The sequence below is a fragment of the Aptenodytes forsteri genome, unplaced genomic scaffold, assembly GCF_000699145.1.
Source record: "Aptenodytes forsteri isolate BGI_AS27 unplaced genomic scaffold, ASM69914v1 Scaffold120, whole genome shotgun sequence".
Lineage (NCBI taxonomy): Eukaryota > Metazoa > Chordata > Aves > Sphenisciformes > Spheniscidae > Aptenodytes > Aptenodytes forsteri.
In genome coordinates this window covers 2,538,379-2,563,363 of record NW_008795938.1, presented here as the reverse complement: position 1 = coordinate 2,563,363, position 24,985 = coordinate 2,538,379, and the positions used below count along the sequence as shown (strand labels likewise).

General features: G+C 43.1%; 2 protein-coding genes across 5 annotated transcripts in view; one reads left to right on the top strand and one right to left on the bottom strand.

Moving 5' to 3' along the window:
* The window catches only part of RAI14 (retinoic acid induced 14), an 80,539-nt gene extending 72,770 nt beyond the window's left edge, over positions 1 to 7,769 (top strand). For 2 of the 4 annotated variants that reach the window (XM_009285183.2, XM_009285181.2), the window contains 6 exons: positions 326 to 383; positions 731 to 849; positions 1,361 to 2,887; positions 3,678 to 3,827; positions 5,412 to 5,477; positions 5,735 to 7,769. In XM_009285183.2, coding sequence (XP_009283458.1) covers positions 326 to 383; positions 731 to 849; positions 1,361 to 2,887; positions 3,678 to 3,827; positions 5,412 to 5,477; positions 5,735 to 5,812 — 1,998 coding nt within the window. In that variant the 3' untranslated portion in view covers positions 5,813 to 7,769. Of the gene's footprint in view, positions 1 to 322; positions 384 to 730; positions 850 to 1,360; positions 2,888 to 3,677; positions 3,828 to 5,411; positions 5,478 to 5,734 lie in introns of all 4 variants that reach the window. The other 2 variants (XM_009285182.2, XM_009285180.2) reach the window with 1 other exon arrangement.
* Positions 7,770 to 16,870: 9,101 nt separating this feature from the next.
* Positions 16,871 to 24,983, bottom strand: RAD1 (RAD1 checkpoint DNA exonuclease; the record flags this gene model as incomplete). The annotated part of the gene is made up of 6 exons (XM_009285225.1): positions 16,871 to 17,704; positions 18,568 to 18,747; positions 19,056 to 19,154; positions 19,500 to 19,758; positions 22,220 to 22,328; positions 24,828 to 24,983. Coding segments are annotated over 6 exons (837 nt in total), but the record flags the coding sequence as incomplete, so codon positions are not given.
* Between the last annotated feature and the right edge of the window lie 2 nt (positions 24,984 to 24,985).

Below are 24,985 nucleotides of genomic sequence, written 5' to 3'. Positions count from 1 at the left end.
CTTATGGTATTGAAGATGATTTTTTTTTAATACATGACAATATATTGCTATTATTTATCACAGGGGCTGCAGCCTTCCAAACTATCTATGAGATAGTTGCCTATATCATTAATATTTAATGAGAATTGGGCAATGAAATTGCAATGACTTTAGCAGACTTTGAAATACTGGCCACACGCTACAATTAAACAAGATCTCAGAAATAAAAGAAACCTACTTTTCCAGGCTTTATCCAGCAAGATCTATACTGTCTATACTTCTTTGGTGAACTGTCCAACCTTACATTTGCTTTCTGTGAAAGTGTTTTCTTTTGGTGTCTCAGCAGGAAGAATTCAGCTTCTTGCATCGAGATAATAAAGACAGACTGAGTGACAGCACAACAGGTATACAATAACACTTAATCCTTATTTTCATGTTTGGTTAGGTGTTTTACGTGGTGTGAAATGTTGAAATCCTGTCAGAAATCCTCTGTGCCTTTCCACTTAGAATGTGACACACAATAAGTATTGGGAGTAATGTTTTGTAATTTCACTAGCAGCTCCCTACCAAAACCTCCTGCTTCTATTGGGTGATCTAACACATTTTTGGGGAAAGAGTTTCTAGGAACAGTTTGCTTGCTCGCTACACTTAGTGGTCATGGGAACAAACTGTTTCATTTCAAAGGTTAGAAGAACTAACTAGCTAGCATTTCAGCTTTTTGAAAGCTTTTGAATCTTTTTTTTCTCCAAAGGTGCTGATAGTTTATTGGATGTGAGTTCTGAAGCTGACCAGCAAGATCTACTTCTGTTGATGCAAGCAAAAATTGCTTCTTTGACATTGCACAATAAGGAGCTGCAGGACAAATTACAGGTGGCATATTTTTGTGCTGTTTAAGTGCTCTTAATCTGCTAGCAGAACAAAGAGCTGCTTACCGTTTTAAAGAGATGTACTGTGAAGACAATTTAACAAGCTTGTTGGTCGTAAGATCATGGAAACACTCTGCCCCAAAGGATTAAATGAGTGTTTTGATCTTCTCACTTTTCCCATAAATTACTGAATAACTTTGTTTATTATGATAACCACATTCTGAAAGATGTTGTTAACAGTTGTGTTAGCAGAATTTTAATTTGCATAGCTTTGATTATCAGCTTATGGAGATCAGCCCAGACTTTCAGAGGAGCTTGGCACTTACTGCCTTCTCTCGCTGTAGATGACTAAATGGGAGCAGCTGGGTTTTGAATTTTTCTAAAACTTTCTTCCATGGTGTTTTAATTGTCTGTCTCTGTAGGATGTGGCAAGATTTCCTTGCTTACTCTGTTCTAAAAAATATAATCATGTACTTGTTTTTATTGTGCAATTGTTCCGGTTTCTTTTTGCACAGGAAAGAACACCTAAAGAAGTGGATTCAGCTGTAGAATCTTATCATTCAACACAAACAGAGTTTGAGCAAACAGCAGATAGACAAAATGAGTTCTCGGCTCAGGAGCTGAAGTCTACATTAAATGCCCCCCAAATTCAAGAAAAGTTGGCAAGCCCCAGCGAAGTAAAAATGAAGTACCTCCAGGAAGACTTAAAGGATGTGCAGAGGAAATTAGAGAGTTCTGAAGCCAAAAGAAAGCATACAGAAGCTCAGGTCCAGTCTAGAGACCCAGAAACAGATAATTTAAATAGCACAGACATTTCAGAAAATGGTTCTGATCTTAACCTGAAGTTCCAAGAAACTCAAAACAGGTATGAGGAAGCTGCGAAAGAGGTTTTGAATGTACAAAGGCAAATGAAGCTGGGTCTTGTTTCCTCTGAAAGTGAAGAAACCAGTGCTGATCTGAGTAGGTTGAAGGTTACATGCAGAGAAGTTGAAATGCTTAAGCAAGAATTGAAGAGAGCGTTGGAGGAAAGTGAAAGACAAAAAGAGAAAGTGAGAGAGCTACAGAAAAAGTTTGAAGAAAGAGAGCAGAATGTGGCAAGCAAATTGTCTGTGGAAGAGTGTGAAGAAATGAAGAATTCATATTGTTCAGTTATTGATAACATCAATCAAGAGAAAGCATTGTTGATTGAGAGGTACAAAGAAGGGCAAGAGGAAATTAAAAGGCTACAGGACAAGCTGACAAATCAGACACAGTTGGAATCTAGTGCTGAAGCTGGAGAAATGAAAGATGCGATGCACAGAATGATAGATGAGCTCAACAGACAACTTAGCGAATTGTCTCAGTTGTACAAAGAAGCACAAACAGAGCTTGAAGACTATAGGAAGAGAAAAACTCTAGATGATATAGCTTTGGACTACATTCCTAGAGATGAACATGAGAAACTGATACAGGTAACAAATTCTTTGAAATACAAAGCAGAGAATGAGTTATCAGAACTAAAATCCCAGTACACAAAAGTATTAGATGAAGCAGAAGAACTAAAGCAACTGTTAGATGCCCAGAAACAAAACTCTCTGCCAATTACTGAACACCGTCAGGTGATGAATGCACTCAGAAATACTGTAAAGGAAATGGAGGAAGAAATAAATGAGCTCAAAGGACTGCTTACCAACAAGGAAAGCGAAGTAAGAAACCTACAGAAGGAATTACTGGAAGAAAAAGCTGCAATTAATGAAGCAATGGTACCCAAGGCTACATATGAAAAGCTCCAGTCATCACTAGAGGGTGAAGTTAGTGTTTTGTCATCCAAACTGAAGGATGTAATCCAAGAGAAGGAAAATGTGTCCTTAGATGCTATGCAACTGAGAAATGAAGTTTTGCACTTGAAAGAAGAGAAAGAAGGTATGCATACTCTGCTTGAAGCAAAGGAACGGGAGGTGACTGGTCTTCACCAAAAGTACCATCAAGCTCAAGAAGATCTTCTTGAAATGAAAAGATACTCTGAAAGCTCATCAAAACTAGAAGAGGATAAAGATAAAAAGGTTAGTGATTCACTACAGTGGTAGTACGTGAATTCGGACTGCAAAACATGTTGGATGGTGCATGGGTGACCTAATAGATGATGTGTCAAGTGTCACAGTGTGGAGTAACTTTTGAGTGCATTTGCACATCTAAAAATTCAGATATCAAAGTCAAAGAAGTTTTCAATATGTTTGACTTTACAGTTGGTTTTCCTCCCCTGTGGAGATACACGTGATTTTTCAATTTACCTCTTTTAAGTTCTGCTTAGGTTGGGTTCACACTATTCAGGCAACTGAAGTCAAAGAACTGGGATTTACAGCAGGAGGAGGTTCCACAGGAGACAAGAAAACGAAAGATCAGAAAGGAGCAAAAATTCACCATTCTGATTTTACTATATCATCTCAACCTTAGCATGACTTGACTATTTTTCCTCTGCAACTACCATATCTGTTACTACAAATTTTGTTATAAAAAGCTATGTATTTTGCTAGCTGTGAATAGCTAGCCTATGTTTGGTATGTTTCTGTTTTGTGTTCAGCAGCAGTGTTTGTAAAGGTGGTAAATGCAATCCTTGTCTGTAAATATTGCTGGCTTTCAGAACAAGGAATGCATTTTGAATTGACGAGGCTGGGAAGGGGGATAGAGAAGCATTGTAACCCTTTGCTTACATGATGTCTCTCTGTCCATTGAGTTTACATCTTGTTTTTCCCCACTTCTTAAATTTAAGTCACAAATAACCCCAAGATGAGACCCACAAAAACACAGTATGCCTTGCAGCTTTTCATGAAGACCTATTTTTTGCCTCCCTAGATCAATGAAATGTCCAAGGAAGTTAGCAAATTAAAAGAAGCATTGAACAGCCTTTCTCAGCTTTCCTACTCGACCAGTGCCCCCAAAAGACAAAGCCAGCAGCTGGAGGCATTACAACAACAAGTGAAGCAGTTGCAAAACCAACTGACTGTAAGTGTGATAATTTGTAAACCCACCATTATTCCCAGTTCTCCAAAGATGTGCATGCCATTCATCACTCTGCCTTATTTAAAATGGAGTACAGTTAGTGAGTACAAGGAAATGCATTTTCATCCAGAAATTCTATAATTTCTTTGTTTCTCTGAAACGTTTAGGAATCTGCAAGTCACTAATTGCTCTTCAGAAATAGTCTAAAAAAAGCTGTTTTCCCCAATATATTTCCTCAGATCAATAGTTGAGCAAAATTCCTGTACTTGTAGTGGAATGTAGTGACCAGTTCTGCTGCCGAGACCCTGACTTGTGAAAAATATGGCCAGTGTGCAGTGGATTTTTGTGTTTTCTCAAGAACATTCATCAGCTGAAGTCTTTCTGTTTTTTTAAGCTAAAATAAGTTTGACTTTCTGGAAGAAAATAGTCACTGAAGGCGTGAAGTTTCAAATCAAGCAAATCCATCTGTTTATAGGGAGCACAGTTTATTCTCTGAAATTCTGAAGTGCTTAAAGATTTTTTTCTAAGGTTGTACTTGTTTGTGCATGAAAGGTCCGGTCTTCTGAGCTGGGTTGAGTCATAATTGCTATTTCCAAGAGCTTGCCTGTCCAAAGGAGCAATTTAATTCACTGCTGAGGGTGAAAAGAAAGTGTTGCCCACCAGAGGCCTTTGTTGAGAGCTCTGGAGTAACTCTGAAAGGAGAATTCCCAGCCTGACATGCTAAATGGCTTACCTGGTGTCTGCCTTCCTACCTTCCCCAGCAGGCAGAAAGAAGAGCCAATATGCATATGGGCCAGAAAAATTCCCTTGCAGTGGGGAGAAATAAGTAGGCAGACAGTTAAACATTGCATCCTGTCAGGGTAAAGGCCCAGACTGTTTCTTATCACAGCCCACCAAGTCCAAAAGGACCCTTCAACTCTCACTGCTCAAGGACAAGCAAAGTAGTGTAAGGTGCCAAGACAGGCAACACATGAGGAAAGTGGGTAGGATTTAAAACAGGACAGAAGCAGTCTTTCCTTCTTGTAGGCCAGCTTTCCTAACAGCTTCACATTTATTTGGAAAGATGGCTTCTGGGATGTGGCAGTTTGTGATCATGAAAAAGGAGGTTGGCTTTCCTTGTTTGAATGCATAGTAATTAGCTGAGGATTTCATGGGTTGAGACCTTTGTAAGCACCTCCTCTTCCCTGGGAAGGCATTAGCTGACAGATGGGTCACTGACTTCAGGGAAGAGCTCAGTTGCAGTTGAGGGTTGATTTGTCAGAATATTGTTGGCTTTCCTCAATTCTGGTTGCACTCAGAAGTAGAGTATGTGCTCATTCCGCATCTTCACAGCTCAGCACTTCTTACAGCTGATGTCATCTCACCAGCTTTTTTACTGGGCTGGGTAGAATTACAGTGTTTCTGTGGACCACGCTTCTGAGCAAATTATGTTTTGGATGGCTAGTGGCACAGTACTGTCTGAGCTGGTTTTCCATGCATGCATAAGACCATGGTTTTTAATTCCCCAGAGCTCTCTGAATCTAGTTGAGGAGTTCTGAATTCAACAGTTCTGAATGCTCTGTGAATTTCTGCTTAACTATTTTCTAGGAAACAAAGAAACAACATCAGGAAATTGTCTCAGTTTACAGGATGCATCTTCTCTATGCTGTGCAGGTACAGTTGCATATTGTCAGTTACACAGTGTTGTTATTTTAATGAAAGATGTTTCTTCTGCAGATCTAGTAAGAACTTTGCATGTTTTATCTAAGACATCCTATCCAAAAGGTATGACTGTTTTAAGCACAAATTTAACACTGCTTGCTTTTGGGAAATTGATCTAATTACTGTACCTCAAAAATAGTTTGTAAATCTTCTTAAAGAGTAGAGATGCTTGAATTCAATCATCTTTTCTTCTTTCTCCCCTTGTCTAGGGTCAGATGGATGAAGATGTCCAGAAAGTGCTTAAACAAATTTTATCGATGTGTAAAAGCCAATCACAGAAAAAGTAAATAAAAAAGCCAAGGAAAACTCCCCATTTTTATTAATCCTGTTATGGGTGTTTATCTAGATTTGCCTTAACATAAGATTTAAAATTGGCAATTTGCTGCTTTTGTGTTATTGTGCTGTTTGTGAGGTGGATTTGTTTGTCTGTCTCTACCACTTCCCATGTGCATTTGCATGTGCAGTAACTAAACACATGCCTGCTTTTCGTATCCAAATGCAAGTATGTTCTTCAGACTTTTTACTTAGGCCACTCCATGTCATGTTTACCCTGAAAGTACTTTCTAGTTTCCTCCAATAGAGGGAGGTTAATGTAGAGGAAAGCACTCGTGTTGCCTGGGTAAAGATTAAATTCTCCATAAGGTCTTCCGTACTGTTTGTAAGCTGCATCTTTTTACCGGGGAGTAACTTTGTTGCTTGATGTTGTAGCACTCAGATTCCTGACATTTTGCCATATGCAGTCTTTGGCAGAGCGGAAGTGAGCCTTGCAGCAGTGAGCAGAAGTAGATATTTATGGTAAGCCAGAACATCAAACAGCTACACTTCTTAGCATGGTAGTATTTAAGATTAACACACCATAAGGTAGCTGTCCCAACCCATCCAATGCACTGAGTACACAAAAATCATACCATGCTTCATAGTTTCCTTGAACTGCCTGGTAGTGGAATGAAACTATTTCAAAACTTCAATTACTTTATTGAAGTTCTGTACAAAGCAGTACAGAAACGTCTGTATAAACAACGCGTTATGATAGGTTTAGCTATCTATGCAAGTGTTGGCCATGAAGCTCAGGAACAAAACCAGAACATATACTTTAGACAAGGGATTCTAGTGAACACAGGATGTTTACAGTGAATGTCAATGCCTCATACTTCCTAACCTCACTTTTGTAAAGATCTTCTCTTCAGTATATTTTTATTGGCCCCCTAATGAATTTTTTTGTAACTAAACCATTTTTTCTACATAATGTTTGCATTAAGCTTATTAACAAATATTTTTAGGTAATCGTGTTTTAGAGAGTTTCTTTTTATACCCCCAAATATTCAGTAACAGTGAAGCACAGTGAAGTGTTTTCAGTTTGTAAAAGATCTGTACGGAGTAATAGACCTGTCTGTCAGTGTGGTCCAGAGCAGTGAAGTGTAAAATGCAATTCAGCCTGCTGTTTCCAAAAAATTTAAAAATGATAGGTAGAGAACAGCAAAAGGTGTCAAAAATTTCTACATGTTGTTTCTAGAGGCCAGGGGCATCAGTAAAGCCTTTGTCAGCACTTTTAAATGTGAAGTCAAATAAAGATGCCTGAAATGGTATAGTATGAAACTATGGAAAAATGTTTCTAAGCACACACTGCACTTGAGGGTACAACCATTCTAACTAGCTTGCAGCTTCACTATGGTATCTGTTTTATTCCTGTTAGTGGATATGTCTCTAATAGAGAAATCTTCCAGAGCTATATAATCTATGAAGTTTATATAGAGTCATAATATGACAAGAGTCAGCAGTGCCTCAGGCTGTCTGGACTCGTAGTGCACTTATATCAGATAATTCCTAACCCTGACAAAACTAAAATGGATTTTAAAAGCAAAAAGAAAAATCACACCTTTGCATCAGTTAGACCTTGGTGTTACTTTTCCTGGGTGGTTTAACTAATGCCTGCTAATTTTGAACAGTATTTTGTAGTTAGATGGTTTTGAAAATGCTCCAAAGAAATGTGAAAAGAATTTTGCTGCAGCACTTCAAAACGAACAACAAGATTTTAAGCATGCTAATGCTGCAAAGTATAAAACTTGATGAACCATTTTGTAGGTTGCCTGATGGATTTAGTCTTCTACTTTGTTTTGGTTTGTATATTTATTACAATTATCTTTGTGGAATATTGAAAATTATATACTACAGCATAGCAAGTTTCTTTATATGTAATTTACAAGAAGTTTCCTTGTGCAGCAAATAAACTATTTCCAATTTTTTCATCTTTGTTCTTTTTGTGCCTTCATTACTTTGTGTATTGAGGGAAATCTCACTACACTGTTTCAACATAGCGCAAATATGTTCTGTATCTCATGTTTAGATAGCTGCCAGATGTACCAGGTTTTCCTCCCTGAAATTGCAACTTGATTATTAACTTTCTTGATCTGTCAGGTAGAATAGAATCCACTCCAAACCCCGTGCAACCAGTTTTGCAGATGATGCTTTCTATCCGATTGCTAAGTTCAGAGCCATTTCTCACATGGTCATCCTGCTAGCGATAATATGGTTTTCCCATTCACTGCTGGATGCATTCCAACTAGGTTTAAAACTACCTTAGAGCAGTAGCACAGATTGGTGAGGTACCACAATTTTTCAAAACTGTGGCTCTCTATCACTTAGCACTTCACTCCACGCACAGAACTAGTGAAAGTGTAGATATGTGTATATGCATATGGATATATGGATATGTATACTTCTCTTTAAACTTAGCAACAGTTACACAGTCAGCCCCGTTGCCTTTTATCATCTCTCCCTCTCCTGAGTTTTATTTGAGAAACTAGTTTTTCAGTAACTTACTTGCTAATAATATCTTCCTATCTGGGGGTGGAATACACAAACGGCAGGAATTGCACCTCTTGTGGTTACATCCTAGGGGTGAAGTAGCTCTTCAGCCTCTTGTAGAAAATTCTGTAAGCTGCTCAGTACTGGGTTTCCTTTGAAGAAGGCTGCTGACAAACTGGTATGCAGAATCTGTTCATGGTGAGATCACCCAGCAGGGCAGATCAGACCTGCTTTGAAGGCTTTTGTGCCATCACAAGCAATGGGCCTGCTGCCTAGTATCTCCCATCTGAATTGCCGTTTGCTTTCCTTGTGGATGGCCGGAGGCCGGCTCTGTTGCATAGAGATTTTTTTTTACGGGCAGACCTGTGGCAGTCCTGCATTTTGCCTTCAAAGTTGGTTGTTGCCACATTCGAGTAGAAGTGCTTCCTGAGCACCACTGGCCTGGTGGTTATTTATTTCTGGTCTCCTGCATGGGCAGTCGTGACAGCATGGGTCTTCTCCTGGGCAGCATTTTTATAGCTGATTTCTTCCCCCCTACACTAAGCGTATGAGTACTGGGGATGAACAATACTCTTACCAAACTCGCAGACAGCAGGTCGCACACAACAGAGATCATTTGGTCAGACTGCTCAGCTTCAGCATACGGGCTCTTCTCACCCATCCCATGCCCTGTGACAGTAGAGAATAGTGACAAACGGTGGCAGCAGACTTCAGAGGACTGCGAGTGGGTTGAAATTTGGGAGGAGACATCTGTTTAAATCTGCATTAAGATCACTTTTTTTTCCCCAGCTCTTGCTGGATAAAGAAGGTGTGAGTCCCTCATTATTTGGCTTCTGGCTGTCACAGGCTCCCTCTTTTGCCAGCCTAGGTGGGCACGAGAAGATGATGGAGAATGAAGTGATTCAGGAGATTTCAGCAGCAATCGGGAGGCTTCTTGTGCTGTGCCTCCCAGATGGACAGGTCTTGTGGCTTCAGCAACATGTAGTGGCACATAGCCAATATGTGAGCTCAGGGGTGGTTGACCCTCTTGGATGAGCCTGGCTACCTGGGCACACTCCACACCAGCGGGACAGCAGCATCCTCTTGATCCTTTCTTCACTGAAGCGTGTGCGTGCTCCCACTGTGGCTTGCGGCTATTTCCTGCTCACAGGTTCCCTGTGCAGAAAAAGGAAAGTGGTCATTGGTCCCCCTGTACCTAGTTTCGGTAAGTTCTGGGTTTTTTCTGCACAGTCCTACTTCTGGAGGACTGAAAGCATCAGTAAGTATCATTCCCCCGAGGCTAGCTTTTCAGAGGAATAGGGGATTGGGAGTAAAAGAAACGGTTGCCAGATAGTTTTTTCAGGTACCTCATGGATAGAGGCACGAGGTAAGAAGCTAGTATTTCCCCATGCTGGCTGAGCAGGGGCCTCAGTGATGGCAGAAAAGCTCTGCTGGTCTTCCTTCCACCACTCCTCTGGTCAGCTAGGTGACGATGTGCTATGTGTCAGCACGAGACAGCAAAAGCCAAGTGAAGGCCAAGCTGCTGTGCGCTGCAGTAAACCACAGCACAGTGCCCTAGGAGAAGCAACCAAGAGAGGGCCAGTGGAAAAGCTGGCTGGAAATCACTTGGCAGATGCTACATCGCGATGTGGAGCTGCGATTTAGTTTTGAAGCCCACTTCACGTTATGTGAGTTTTCCTGAGCGATGGCTGGCTGGCTGGGGAAAGGAGGTAGGAGGTGTGTGGTTTCACTGCTCTGACTGTTTCAGAGCTAAATAAATTACTGTTGTTATACATGTGTTATGTTTAGACCATAAAAGCTGCTCTCTGGGTGGCTTTGGCAGTGTGGGGTACCAGCCAAGTAGAATGTGCAGGAGGGAGGAGGATAAGCAAGGAGCCTGGAGGTCTATGTGGGCCACAGGGGGAGAGCTGCCGTCATGGCGGTGGAGCAGGGGTGTCCCCATGAGTCTTTGCCCATCTGACCTGCCCCCAGGGAGGCTCTGGCTTGCGTTGGGCCAACCAGAGCGTCCTGGAGCTTTCTCCGCACTGATGCCAGCCTTCATCTGAGCAAAAGGCAGACACAAAAGGCTGAAGCAATCTGCCCTTAAACATGGCAGAGGCCCATATGCTGCAGGGAAGAATTGCTGGCTCAAGCAGTGTGGTCAGGCCTCCCAGTTCGGGGCAGGTCCGGGAGCAGAGGCAGCCTCTTGTGGCTTTGGCTGTCTGTGGGGCCAGGGCCTCAGCCTGCTGCTGCGGGAGGTCTCAGGGTGCAGGCCGCAAAGCAGCTGCACGTTGGGTCATGGTGCTGCACGTTGAAGAAACTCATGGAAAAGCTCCTGGAGGAGTTTGGTGTTGAGGTTTCAGAGTGGCAGCATAGGCAGACGTGATGTAACCCAGCACGTATTCTGCAGGCACAAGCATAACCCAGCAAATTTTTTCAAACAAATAAGAACGGGTGCAAGGCTTTTAGGACAGATCAGTGGTTTAAATCCTTTATTCACTGTGGTTTTGGTCTGCCACAGGGAGCACTAAAAGTGTTCCAAATTTAATGTGAAGCCACAGTTTAAGAGTTTGCCTGAGTACCTTGAAACCTTAATCTATAGCAACACTGCCTAATTCTGCAAACGCGGGTCACTGAGGGTGCTCATGGGTGCAAGCACTCATGCAAAACATTTCATAGAAGTGAAGTTTCCCAATGCTTTTCTTCATCCCTGCCTCCTCCTCCTCCTCTGTTTGGATCCTTCACTGATCCTTGTGAAAATAAGTAACAGAGATACTAAGACTAGAACCATACTTTATTTTGGTTTTATGTCCATGTTCTTCTCAGGGCAGTAACAAATTAATTCTCCTCATGTTAACAGTCATTTCCACAAACCTCTGTCTTAGAATTATATACAGCGGTGAACTGCAGCTGAAGCAAATTAAAATCTGTGATTTCATAAGTTTCCACTTATTTGAGGAAGCCTGAGATACAGTTTTTGTAGCTACAGAATAGTACTACCAGCAGACCCTGCTGCTGGCAAGAAAACCGTGTGCTTTGCTCGGCACCTACAAGTGTTGGGTTCCCCAGGTTACAATCGCATGTGACAAAATGTCTTCTAGGGGAAATGACAGCCTCTGTCTCATTGGACCCGGTGATGGGACCCTGGGGTGGTGTGTCACCAACATAAGGCTCCTCTGACAGTCGCTTTTGCCCCTTTGCACAAGCAGTAGAGGTTTGTGCTTTTAGTCCTGCAGATGCCAGTCCCCAGTCCCACCGGTGGCTTCAGGAGGGTCTGTTTTGTGATACAACTTTAGTTCCTGAGGCATTTTATGGCAACACATCTGTCGCTGTTTACAAACCTTTGGCTGCCCTGACAGACTCTTACTTGATGAGTTTAACACAGGCATTTACACAATCATCAGTTTTTCAGTCTATTATTTTAAAAGCCTGATTGCATGCTGATCTGTCCAGATTCAGAGTGTTGGCCCTCCTCGTACATTTTCCAACAGCCTGAAATGCTCAGACGGTTGGTAATGGGGCCTCCTACCAGCAGCTGGAGATTGGAAACAGGCACATCTCGGTGACATCATCCCCCGCAAGGAGCTTGGGGCTGGAGCCCATCTCCCCCGTCCCGGTGGGCGGCCGTCTGCTCCTGCCTGCGCAGCCAGGCCCCGCACGCTCACGGTGTGCTGTTAACCCTGCCTGGGAGTGATGCCACAGCTGGTACCCTGCACCCAGCGGCTCTCAGGAGGTAAGCATCGCCTCCGTCAAAACACAGATGTGCTCATATGGGAAGCTGACACTCCAGTGTGGTCACTCTTTCCTTCGGGATTAGCCAGAATGCTCCCCAGTGATGGCTGGGCTCAGACCCACAGCACTCTTCTTGCATCCCCTGTCCTAAAGCAGCAACAGTCTTGCACCCTGCTGCACGCTCGGAAGCCCTGTTCAAAAATGTTTGGATGTATTTGCTCCTCTGTAAGCACTTTGCTGCCCACCAGGAGGCATCCCCCAAAGAAGAGGCTGGGGAGCAAGGGGGTAGTCTGGATTAAGTGCAATTTCCAGACCAAAAAAAAAAAAAAAAAAAAAAAAAAAAAAAAAAAAAAAAAAAAAAAAAAAAAAAAAAAAAAAAAAAAAAAAAAAAAAAAAAAAAAAAAAAAAAAAAAAAAAAAAAAAAAAAAAAAAAAAAAAAAAAAAAAAAAAAAAAAAAAAAAAAAAAAAAAAAAAAAAAAAAAAAAAAAAAAAAAAAAAAAAAAAAAAAAAAAAAAAAAAAAAAAAAAAAAAAAAAAAAAAAAAAAAAAAAAAAAAAAAAAAAAAAAAAAAAAAAAAAAAAAAAAAAAAAAAAAAAAAAAAAAAAAAAAAAAAAAAAAAAAAAAAAAAAAAAAAAAAAAAAAAAAAAAAAAAAAAAAAAAAAGTAGGGGAGGGACAGAGAGCTAAACCTGGCGTTCCTTCCCCTCCAAGCCTCCCTTGCAGCTGGAAAACAATGCAGGGAGCGAAGACACAAAGCACAAAGGTCTGCACTGCCCCATTCCTAGAAATAGTTCCTCTGAGCTCTTGCTATTCAAAGTGCGGATCCAAAAAAAGCAGTGCTGCATTCAGCAGCTGGTGGGGCCACAGCTGGGAGTGAGCACAGCTGGCCAGATGTTGCAGAGCCAGGTGCAGACATGCCTGTGCAGATGTTGCAGAGCTGGGTGCCTGCTGGAAGGTCGCAGTGTAGGGGTAGCAGGGTCCCTGTGCCTGTGGGGAGGGCAGCATGCTCCCCGGTAGTGCTCCTCCTGCCTCGTCCCTCGCAGCATGTGTGCAGAGGGTTTGGGAGTGGGTGGTGGGAGCGGGACCACCCCGAAGCCCTGCACTGCCTGAGGGTGGCTGCGTGGTATCCACAGCGTTTCTAAAATTTCTGCCCTTGCTGCTATGTGAAGAAATCACGTCACTGTCCGACGACTGACGAGGGGCAGGCTGGCAGAGTTTCCTCTGCAGATGCTTTTGCTGATGTGTCTCTGGCAGTATGTTCACTTGCAAATATCTGCGTAAGCCGTGCGTGATCACCCAGCCTGGGTTGTAGCACGGAAGAGGAGGGCATGCAGCTATGCCGGCTGCCCTCGAGCAGCTCTGTGCAGCCCGCGCCTCTCTGGGAGCCTTTCTGGCACCCTCGGTCACCTCCACAGAGTGGTTGCTTGCAGGGGAGATGCTCCCCCATGCTGCGAGCAGGTAACAACCTGGGTTTACCCCAGCTCCTCTGGGACCTGTTTCATGCCTCTATTTAGTTTATTAGGAGAGTGAATGTCTCCAGCCAGCTGATGGCAGCATTTAAGAGAGACAGAGCTCTCTGTGTCGAGGTAAACAGCTTATTGTAAAACTATGAGGAGAAGAAACACGTTCTTGGTGATTCATGAGGCTACACCTATAAAAGTGGCCGGGAATATTCTCAGGTGCTAGAACGAGACCACCCCTATTGTTACACTGCTTGGGATGGGCCCTGCCACAGTGTTGGCCCAGGCTAACTAGCAGTTTTTGCAAATAACTGCCTGGCACGGCTCTGGATCAGCCCATTCCTCTTTGCAGGTGGCCCTGCACCTTGCAAGGTGAGGTTTCCGCAGTGCAAACCCCGGCTGTGCAGCGCACCAACCCGTCCATGCCCAGGAGCATCTCATGCAGCGTTTGCATGGGCAGGTGTAACCTGGGAGCCAGCACTAGGGCCCTCAGCCTGCACTGCGGGGGTTTGTGGGAGCAACTTTGCACCTAAATGCTTGTTCCTCTGATTTCTGGACTGCGCTGAGCTGTGTATGAAATCTTAAGAGGAGTCTGTCTCCTCGGACAGCTGTCTGGTTTTCAAGCAGACAGAGGCACTGCAGTTAGGTGTTGCTGCAAACCCCCTGCAGTTACTGCCGAATTGGGTGGAGTGGCTTCACGCCTCCCTTAGTGCTGCAAATCCATTGCTGCACTGTATTGGCATTTATGGGGTAAAATCCACACGTATGTACAGATAGATTTATTATCTAGCTAGATAAATATAGGAAATACATTGAGGCCTCCAGCTTCCTGCTGGCTTGCTCATTTTTGGTCAACCCCACGGTCCCATCTGAGCTGGAAGGGTAGGAGACTGCTAAATTCTCCATGGAGAGCTTTCATCCTCCCTTCCCTCATGCCAGGAGACTAGAAAACCCACCACCCCCTCCAGGCTCGTCTGCAAGAGCCAGCCACCAACAAAGCAAGTTTAACGTCTAGTTCTTGACCAGTGGCTCACTGGGGTTTTGATCTGCAAAATAAATGATTGGGCTCAGGGGATTTCTGAAGTGCTGACCCAAACTCGCCAAACGCTGCTGCATGCCATCGCTCCGGAGGGAGCAAAATTCCCACCGTCTCTGCCCTCTGTGGGGGCAGATTTTCAATGGTACAACAAAAGGGGAGCTTTTCCTGGATTTCTTTGTTGTGCAAGTTCGGATCTTTCTAGACTTCCTTTGGGGGTATTTCTCCATGGAGGCCCAGGATACTTGCATAGAATGACATTCACATTCGTGGTGGATATTCAAGCCCACTTCTCACTGCCTATTAACTCCACAAAGAGATTAGAGCTGTGTGAGCACCCGATTACATTCCCCTGCAACACTCGCTCCCTTGCAGAGCCCTTACAATGAGATTTAGCAATGCTAATGCACTACCCTGTTAGTTGTTAGAGCCTGGCTAAGGAGAGAAGCAGGGTAGAAAGAGGCTGAAGCAGCCTGTTGTGGCCCTCGGCTTCCATTTATACCTAAGCAGTCCCACCCCCCCTCAAAGAGAGATTCATGTAAAAATGAGCTTCTGTCTCAACAGGAAGGCATCAAGCCTCTATTCTGTAGAGCTCTATTTTTAAAATAATTCCGTATTTGTTCAGTTTAATGTTAGTCTTCTATCAGCAAAAGCACTCTTTAGTGTTTCTATAGTTATTTATACAATTTCTACACATTTATTTTGGCAAGACCCACCTGCTGGATTCTTAGGGGTTTACAAGCTGCTACAAAATGAAGTTCAAAACAAGACACCTACAGAAAACAGCATGTGGCTTATCTCCACTTTTCTAGCTACTCTGCTAACCTCACTGAAGTCCCATCTAGTCAAGAATACATTTCCTTATAAATCCATACGTAATTAGATATTAAACAACTGATTCTTTCTCATGACCAACTTTGAAACAGAGGTATAGAACTCAATTCCTTTGGGGGAATTTTGTGCTCAACAGTCTTCACAGATCCAAATGGTTGTGGGTGGGCCTCAACATCTGAAAGCCAGAGAGACACAAGAACTTGTCAATGTGTCGGGAGGTAAGAGTTAACACTACCACTGGCATCCTCGGTGTTCGCATAGAGATTGTCAGGACTAGGAGCCAGTCATTATTTTGGCTTCCAGTATCATAGCAGACCGGTGGGACCCAAGGCCTGTTGGCAGTGGTTTTCAGGTAGAATGAAAGAGGTGCCTTCTTGAAGACTTGAGGTCAGTTCTTACTCTGAAATGCACAAATCAGAATAATCGGAGGGAAAATTAATTGTCAGTTTTGTGGCCTCTGGATCTGGATTGCCCAGAGCCCCAAACGCAGTAAATCAGAGCAGCCAGGGAGCACCTACTACAGCTATATTGAACCTGGGTGGAAAATGCTGGTTCCAGTTCCCACCTCCAGTGACTGTTTTATAGTTTACACCACCAGTAATTCCGAGTACTTACATGTACCATTTTATAAGAAAGCAGGTGGTCAAAATCTGACTCATGACAAGTCCGTTCTGTGATACTACTAAAGAAAAAAACATGAACTAAATGTTTCTTCTACTGCAGGTTTCCCATTGTCTGCAAGGGGAAAAGACGTGTCAAGTAGAGGAGATAAAACGTACAAAAGATACAGGCACCTGAGTTTTGGATCTCATGCGAACTGTGGTAGGAAATTAAATCTAACCCAACAGTGGAGGTTTGCAGAATTTAAGCAACTTACCAGGTCAAAAAGATGCACAGCGACCTTCCAGTCATTCTCCTCTTTACCCTTCTTATTTTACTGTGTTTGAAGGCAGAGATGTAATAGAATCCATCACAGGTGGATCCTAAATCCACTCCTGGCCTTACTGCAAGGAGTCTGTAGCCGAGACTTTGAGTTTTTGTTCACCTAGAACCATATCCACAGAGGCACGAGGTGCACAAGCACCTCCCCACCTTTGTGAGTCCAGGCCCTGACTTGGTCCGGTGGGGTACAGACGTTAAGCCTTGCACAAATTGTGCATGTCTGGAATAGCTGTGATTTATGAAATGCAACAGTTACTTTCTGGTATTTTGTGGTGTTCTAACTTCCTAGGATATTATTTCCATGATCACTGTTGGTAGATTACACATGAAATCATTAAAAGTACTATTTTAAGAAGTAATATACTACATCTGTAGGCAATTATATAAAAGTACAAATGTTAAGCCACAGTAATGTCCTTGAACACAACACAAGGAGCTTTGATAGTCTAAAATAAATCACATTAAGAAAGTGATGTGTTCTGTTTCATTTTTATCCTGTCACCCAGAGATTATGTAAATCATTCTTAACACTCAGTAGTCAGGGATCATATTAATAATTCCCAATGAGACCGTAATAGTTTTTTATTCACTGAAGAAATCGAGACAGTAAGTCAAAAAAGTATTCAGTATAGGTGAATTTCCAAGTTTGGAAAAAAAAAAAAAAGACGGTAAGTAAGAGTAACTTAGAATATTATTGGGTATCTTTATCAGTCCTGTAGTTCAAGGATTTGTAATTGTTTTTCAAATGTAAAATTTACTGCAATAAATGGATGATCTGCACAGAAGACAACAAAAATGAACTGCTGACACTGTGTACTCTGAGAGTATACTCTTACTGACATAAGCAAGAGGTGAAAAATGGTCAACAAAAGCATTTTAAACTTAAAATAAAGCCAAAGGACTTGGATTCTGTTGAATTGTGGAGCAATCAACTTGGTAACATATGAACATACTGTTTTCCACATGTGCAAAGCAGGACCTCATCTTCTGACAAACAACGCAACTCGACTACAGCCTAAAGCTGCAGAAACTACCCGCAGATCGCCGACTCTTGGATCACGCCCCATGGCGGCACGGCAGGAAGACTTCAGTCTCTTGCAGTGTGATTTGCAGTCTCTGCACCTGGTTCAACGCCCAGCTGGTTCAGAGGACCTCCTGTTTTGAGCAGGTTGTTTGCAACGGAGAGGTGTGAAAGGAGAAGTGCAACTTTTGACCTAAGTACAGCCCACCTCACTGTTTTGCAAAGCTGGCCACTGCAGAAAATTCTCCAGAAACCGCACTCCCTTTTCAGTAAGAGGTTAGGCCCATTTTTAGCAGTGATATGAACACACCACTCCATGGGACACAGGCAGCCTCTACTTCAACTTCGGAGTCCCTCCTGTTGCTGAAAAAGGCTATGGAGAAGGTAAACGAATTTCACAAATAATTTCAAATATGAAACGTTTCTCTCTTCTTATGATTCTTAACAGCATTAGTGGAAAGCAGCAGGGCAGGAAGGGGACATGTACATACAGAAACATTTCAGCAGCAGCATTCTTTTGGATGTGTAATAAATTACTAGATACAAAACAGCAATGTTGCCAGAACAGTTATGAGTAATGAGTAAGTAAATCCTGTCTTCTATCTTAATTTACCAATTCAACACCAGTACTGCAGACAAAAGGGTAAATTGGTATCAGATGAAATTCCAAGGAATTGAGTTATATTAAGAATTAATCAAGATGAGGAGGAGCCTAGTGGCTTCACCAGCAAAACATGTCAGCATTTGCCAGAAAGAAACCACCTGCTGCTACTAAGAAATCAGTTTGAAAATGTCATCCTCTTTCTAGACAAGTTTGGTTTTATTTTTAAGTCACTGAAAGTTAGCTGGCTAGCATACAGCTAGTATTCAGATTTTCCCTTGTGTAATGGCTTAGAACAAGCCAAAGGCAAGTAACAAAACATAAATAAAAATTCTTGGAGAACACTGTGAAAAGCAGCAACGTATTACACGAACACCACTTTAACATCTGTGCTGGAATCAGTGGCTACAGGAGATCAACTCCCCTTTTTGCTTTTTCAGCTTCAGTTTTTTGAGTCAAGGCTAAGAAATGTTTGCAAGGGAATAAAAAGGAAGTCTTCGTATTTCTAATTCCAAAGTTAAAAAAAAATGACAATATCAAGTCTATCAATATCTACAGCTTTCATTCAGTTTTATAAAAAAATACAGATTTTATATACCCATAAATCTATAACAGACGCCAAAACATACACCTACAGTTCTGCTTCAGTAATATCCTCATCAGGGCAACAGTAGTATTCCACAAAACAGATCTGTCCATCTTCATTCCTAATCATATACTGCAGTGAAAGAAATCCTTGAGCATCTGTTCGAATGGACACTTTACAAGATAAAGCCAGTGCCTTTGTAGATGGTTTAAGCAAAGAAATCTTGTACCTGCAGGGGAAAAAAAAGTCATCTGAAAAAAATACAGTGTACAGAGAGGAGCGGAAACATTACTCCCAAGTAAAGCCACAGAATAACTAGCAACGTGCTAATTTGATCTTTTCCTGCTAACAACGTCAGACAGACATTGTTATCGCTTAGCTTTTGATCACAGACACAGACTTTTATCAGATGGGAAGTATTTTTTTTTCCCCTGTACTAGTGAAATAAATGGTACAGTAATGCAAAAACAGTTTTTAAAACTTTCCAGCGAGAACGCATGACCTGCCACAGAGGGCACCGATCACAGACTTCCTAACCTGTTTGTCTGGGTCTGGTTACAGTGGAATGCTTCCATCAAATCAGAGTCCTTAGGGTAGTCCAGATGCGCACTTCCTGCATTTCCAAAAGTGGATAACCTGGAAGAGAAAAGGCACCATCTCAAAATACCTGATCACAGCTCTCTAAAAACTCATCAGAATCAGTCGTCTTGCATATCTCACTGGTTGTTTCACAAAACACTATTGTTTGTTTTATTAAAAATGCTAAACTGTCCGCATCAGTGTCACATTTACCAGGTTGTCAATATATTCATTACTATTTTTAATTAGATTACATATTGTGATTTGCTATACTCATTACAATTCTTCTTGAAATAAAGCAATATTCTAAAATAGCTCCCCCCGCTTCACACTAAAAACTTCCAGTCCTTACCAACGAAGGCCAAGCATGAACATTTGAGTTAAAAGCGTAGTTTCCAGTACCTGAAGTAGGGTTTATCTGGAGACATGGTAATCTGCAGAACTTCACTGGTCATATCCAGTTCGGCAAATGCTTCTCGTAGCCCCTCCGACTGCAGGATAATTTTATTAACAACCTTTGTACTGCAGAAATCAAAGTCTAACAACTCATCAGGTTCTTGAGTGTTAATTTTGCACACTGTCACTACTCCTCCTTCTTCCAAGAACAGCATCAAGGGATAACCATAACCACGGTAACACATCCTAAGGGCCGTTGATGTTCCTGAAAAAAGAGAATGAAATACACATTCTTCAGAAAGCTAGCTAGCACATCTGATCACTTTAGAAAATTCACATTTTACTGGCATAAGGGGCACAGATCAATTTGATTCAGCATGTTTGGTCCATCCTCCAATACATTAATGTAGCATGCTTAGTGCAGCCTCCTAGACACCCTATGAAGTGCTAACGGTTATGCAGCAAAATGAAATGATTTGTATGTAGACACCAGTTCAAATCCAACTCGTGTCATGCACCAAATGGGTAACACCAGCTGTGACAATGAAGCTGGATATGCTACAAATAGTTTAGCAGAATTGGAAAATCCTCCGTGGTCCTGAGGCTTTCTCTGGCTCACATTGTCTTTCTTTACTACTCGTGTTACTTGTGCAACCAGTAACAATACAAAAACAGGTCTAAAGTGCTCTTACAGCACCTGAAGTGCTACCCAATCCAGCCACAGATTTCTTATGAGACCTTAGGTAAGTATCATTCCTCAGTACCTTATCTGCAAGCTGGAGATAATACTCACAAACAGATGCAGGTACAGCCTGAAGAAGGGAAGGAACAGAAGGTGCCAGGTAACAGCTACTGCACTGGGAGCAGGAGCACAGTGAGCTGATGGTGCTACCTGGAACCCCTGTGGACTTCTTCTAGCCCAGTAAATCTGCACCAGAACACTTCTTAATTCACGCATATGCTTGTTAATGTTTCTGAGGTAGCTGGATGTTCTAGGGTTGCACAAGCCACAGAAATATTGGAAAAGAGATCACATTTATTATTGAGCTGATACAAAATTTTTTGTTAGCAAGACAAATTCCAAGCAATGGCTATACTGTCTCTCAGTGTGCTGATTTCTGCTACAGTTCACAGCAATTAGTCAGCGTGAATCCCTTGTAAGCCCAGTGTGGATCCCCTGTGGCCTTAAGATGTTGTCATGGTTTGACCTCAGCTGGCAATTGAGCACCACACAGCTGCTCACTCACTCCCCCCTCCCCAGTGGGATGGGGGAGAGAATCAGAAGAGTAAAGGTGAGAAAACTCATGGGTTGAGATAAGAACAGCTTAATAATTGAAATAAAATAGTAATAATAACAGTAATAATACAAGAATACACAAAGCAAGTGATGCACAATGCAATTGCTCACCACCCGCCGACCGATGCCCAGCCAGTCCCCGAGCAGCAGCCCCCCCGGCCAGCTTTCCCCAGTTCATGTACTGAGCATGACGTCACATGGTATGGAATGTCCCTTTGGCCAGTTTGGGTCAGCTGTCCTGGCTCTGCCCCCTCCCAGCTTCTTGTGAACCCCCAGCCTTCTCAGTCGGTAGAGCATGGGAAGCTGGAAAGTCCTTGACTAGTGTAAGCACGACTTAGCAACAACTGAAACATCGGTGTGTTATCAACATTATTCTCATCCTAAATCCAAAACACAGCACTGTGCCAGCTACTAGGAATAAAATTCACTCTATCCCAGCCGAAATCAGGACAGATGTACTGATAGCTTTCGTGCTTTTCCAGCTCAAAGTGACAGCTCTGATAAGAGGCTGCCCCAGCTTGCCCAAGCAGTAGTCTTTTGCCTGATGTTGAGGGTATGTGCAGCCTGCCCTGCTGGCCACTTAAAAGCATGTGACAGTGTGAAGCACCATCCCTAGTAGACGGAATCTTGGGGCTGTCTGCATCCCTACTGACTACCCTGAATGGGCTGCAGAGGAACTATTCTGCCAGCTGTGCCCAGGTTTTCCCCTTAAGTGAAGGGCACTGGGGAACAAATTAGTGTTTGTGTGATGTGGATGGTCTGGGCCCTGGACTGAAAACAGATCGACAGGAAAGGCAGCCATGGCATGTGTGAGTCCTAGGGTACAGCACTGGCCTCAGAGTCAGAACTCCAGCCTAAACTTCACACAACTTGCCAGAGATGCCTGAACAAATTACTTGACATGTTTTCTTATCAAGATTACAGAAACTATTTGAGATCTTCAGCCCCAAACCAGAGCAAGGGTACAAGCTGGGGCTGTTCATTGGACCTCATGCCACAAAAGGGTTCTCTCCCAAAACAAGTGGTTCTTTTGTGCCTTACACAGATCCAGGAAACATTACCTTCACAGGAAGACTCCTCTGTTTCTCAGTTTCCCCAATAGCCTCACACAGACATATACCTTTATTCCATCTTCCAAACTGAATCAGCCTCTTTTAGCCTCTCCTGCTGCAGCGGCCCCTGACACACTGGTTAGGCTCACATCCATCAGCTCCTTTCTTCTCCCCATCGACTGTTATCACAGCACACACTTGTATTAGCTTAAGTAAACAGGATGGATCCTGCTTAACAGCTGCCATGCTCAAAAGGACTTAAGGTGAGGAAGTCAGAAGTTAGGCCAAGATTGGAAATCTCTCTAAAGCTATGTACAGGTTTCACTATGTGATTACACGTGATACACATACCCTGTCAAGGTAAATATGCACCATACCTGGCAAAGAACTGGTACCAAAAATGGTCAAGCAGTCAAGAAGAACAGACAAATTGATCCGGAACGTCACCGATTCCTCCTGAACAGCAAATTCCTGAAAAATTTCTGCCTGTAAGAGAAAGGAAAGAGACGAAGAGAGGTGAGTTTCTGCAATCATTTTATAGTTTACACTTACTTCCTTAAATTCAGCGCTTTCACTTTCAGAGATCAGTGCAATACAAAGTGATTTCTACATGTAACATGACATTGATTAAAGAAAAATGGGTCTTCATCCTCAAAGCTAGTAAAATAAAATCAGGTCACAGGTGAAACAAAGTAGCACGAAAACCTAAACACTTGTCTTTTATAGTTTAAAAACAAGCTACAAATGTTAAAGCCTAAAGCTGCCTACTTCTGGCTGGAAACATTCAGGGAACTATACATGTAAGTGCCACCCTTCTCCAGAAACAATACTTACTTACTTTTCTTCACCTGGAGCATGAATAAAAATTTCAAATAATAAAAATATGTAAGAACAGAACAGAATAGTGAGTTCAGCACACAGAAACATGCCTTTGACTAGTCTGATGAGGGTAAACTACTCCAGGCTACCTCCCCTTTGCCACTGGGCACTAGCTGCTTTGTGGTAACTGCAGGAACAGAGTATCTCAGAAATAAAGCAGGGTGATGTGAGCTGCTTTTGAAAAAGCAGTTACATATTTTTATTGGCAGCCAAGAGGGCAAACTGCATCCTGGGGCGCATCAAGCACAGCATAACCAGCCGGTCAAAAGAGGCGATTGTCCCGCTGTATTCAGCGTTGCTGCGGCCTCACCTTGAGTGCTGTGTGCAGTTCTGGGCCCCACAATTTAAGAAGGATGTGAAGGTCCTTGAATGCCTCCAGAGGAGGGCAACAAAGCTGGTGAAAGGGCTGGAAGGCATGTCCTGTGAGGAGCGGCTGAGGACTGTGGGCTTGTCTAGTTTGGAGAAAAGGAGGCTGAGGGGCGACCTCATTGCTCTCTACAGCTTCCTGAGGAGGGGACATGGAGAGGGAGGTGCTGAGCTCTTCTCCCTGGTACCCAGGGGAGGTTTAGACTGGACATTCGGAAGCATTTCTTTACCGAGAGGGTGGTCAAACACTGGAACAGGCTTCCTAGAGAGGTGGTCGATGCCCCAAGGCTGTCAGTGTTTAAAAGGTATTTGGACAATGCCCTTAATAACATGCTTTAACTTTTGGTCAGCCCTGAATTGGTCAGGCAGTTGGACTAGATGGTTGTTGTAGGTCCCTTCCAACTGGAACTTTCTATTCTATACTTAACAGCTCAACACTCTTAAAGGAACCTCTGCTTAACCCACTGCTTAACTGCCACTAAAACATGCCGGCCACTCCATGAGCCAGCTTAACTCACTCAAATAGCAGAAAGCTAACCAAACAAATACAGCACTAGTGTAAAGAAGGACTGTGCAGCAAGGAGCAGGAGAAAGCAAGGGGAGATGCAGGAACAGGGAAACTCAGGTTTCTCCTCTTTCATACACAGCTCAGGCTGCAGTTTCGCAGACAGCAAAGACTCAGACTCTAAAGGACAGAAGAAAGGTAAAGTTGGGTTCGAGTTACTACCATAAAATATTCCTCGCCCCTTCCATTTACATCCCCAGTGTCATACATGCTTTCAAAAACAGGAACCAGCACAATACCTGTTCTTATGAACAAAGCATTTACAAGTTGGATATGCACTAAATAAAAACAAACAAACAAACAAAACACTCAGAAAGTAAACCATTGTTAAAAGAAGAAAAAAGTAAAAGTGCACCTTAAAAAATTAAAACGAAGGAAAGCCAGCAGTCACAGCTATGGAAGAGGTAGCAGAAAAGTGACCAAGGCTGCTTTTGATCTTATATTAAATACAAGTTAAGAATAAATAATTTAGATTGCTATTTAAAGCTGCCTATATGGACAGTTCAGTGTAGCTGAGACCCTCTGTCTATGCGTAACCTCTCAAGCACCCTTTCTGGACAAAGTTCAAGCACAGGCGGACTCAGAGAGGGAAAGGGGCAGACCACCGCCCCAGTCTTGTGATGAAGCACACACTCCTGCCCTGTGGTCGGAAGCTCTCAGCTTAGCCCAGCTGATACGCTGTAGATGAGCGTCTGTGAATTCGTACTCTCTTTCAGGGTTGACTTAAATTCACCTTTTTGGCTTTGGGATGAAACATAATAAAAATACTTAAAGACAGATAGGTACTTTATGAACTTGCTCATGCACCTAAGAACGGTATGGTCAGACGGAGCAGTGGGCTTAGCAGGTGCCAACACATTAAACAAGGGTGCAAGCTCATCACACGAGCAGGCACGCATGAACAAACCAGGCGCTGAGCTCGGCCTTTCAATAGCACGGACACCTCATAAACGACCGCAGCCTCATCACAGCAATTCCTTCACGTCAGCTCGCACAGCTCTGCCTTTACCCCCTTCTCCGCGGGTAAACTTGCTGGACGCCGCCCCTACCACCTAACCGGGGCCCTTCTAAGGCCGCTAACGGCGCTACCAGCCCCTCCTCACCGCTAACGCCGGGGAGGGGCTGCCCCGCCAGCAGCAGCCGTGGGGGGGGGGGGGGGGGGGCGCAGCCCCCACCTGGATGAAGGCGTTGGCCTGGATGCATTTGGCGTCCTCCACCGTCACCCTGAGGCCGTTGGCCGTGGCGAAGCAGGTGGCGTGGTCCTGGAAGTGGACGGCCCGGAGGAGGCTGGAGAGGTGGCGGGCGTTGTACAGGCTGGCGGCCAGCACGTACG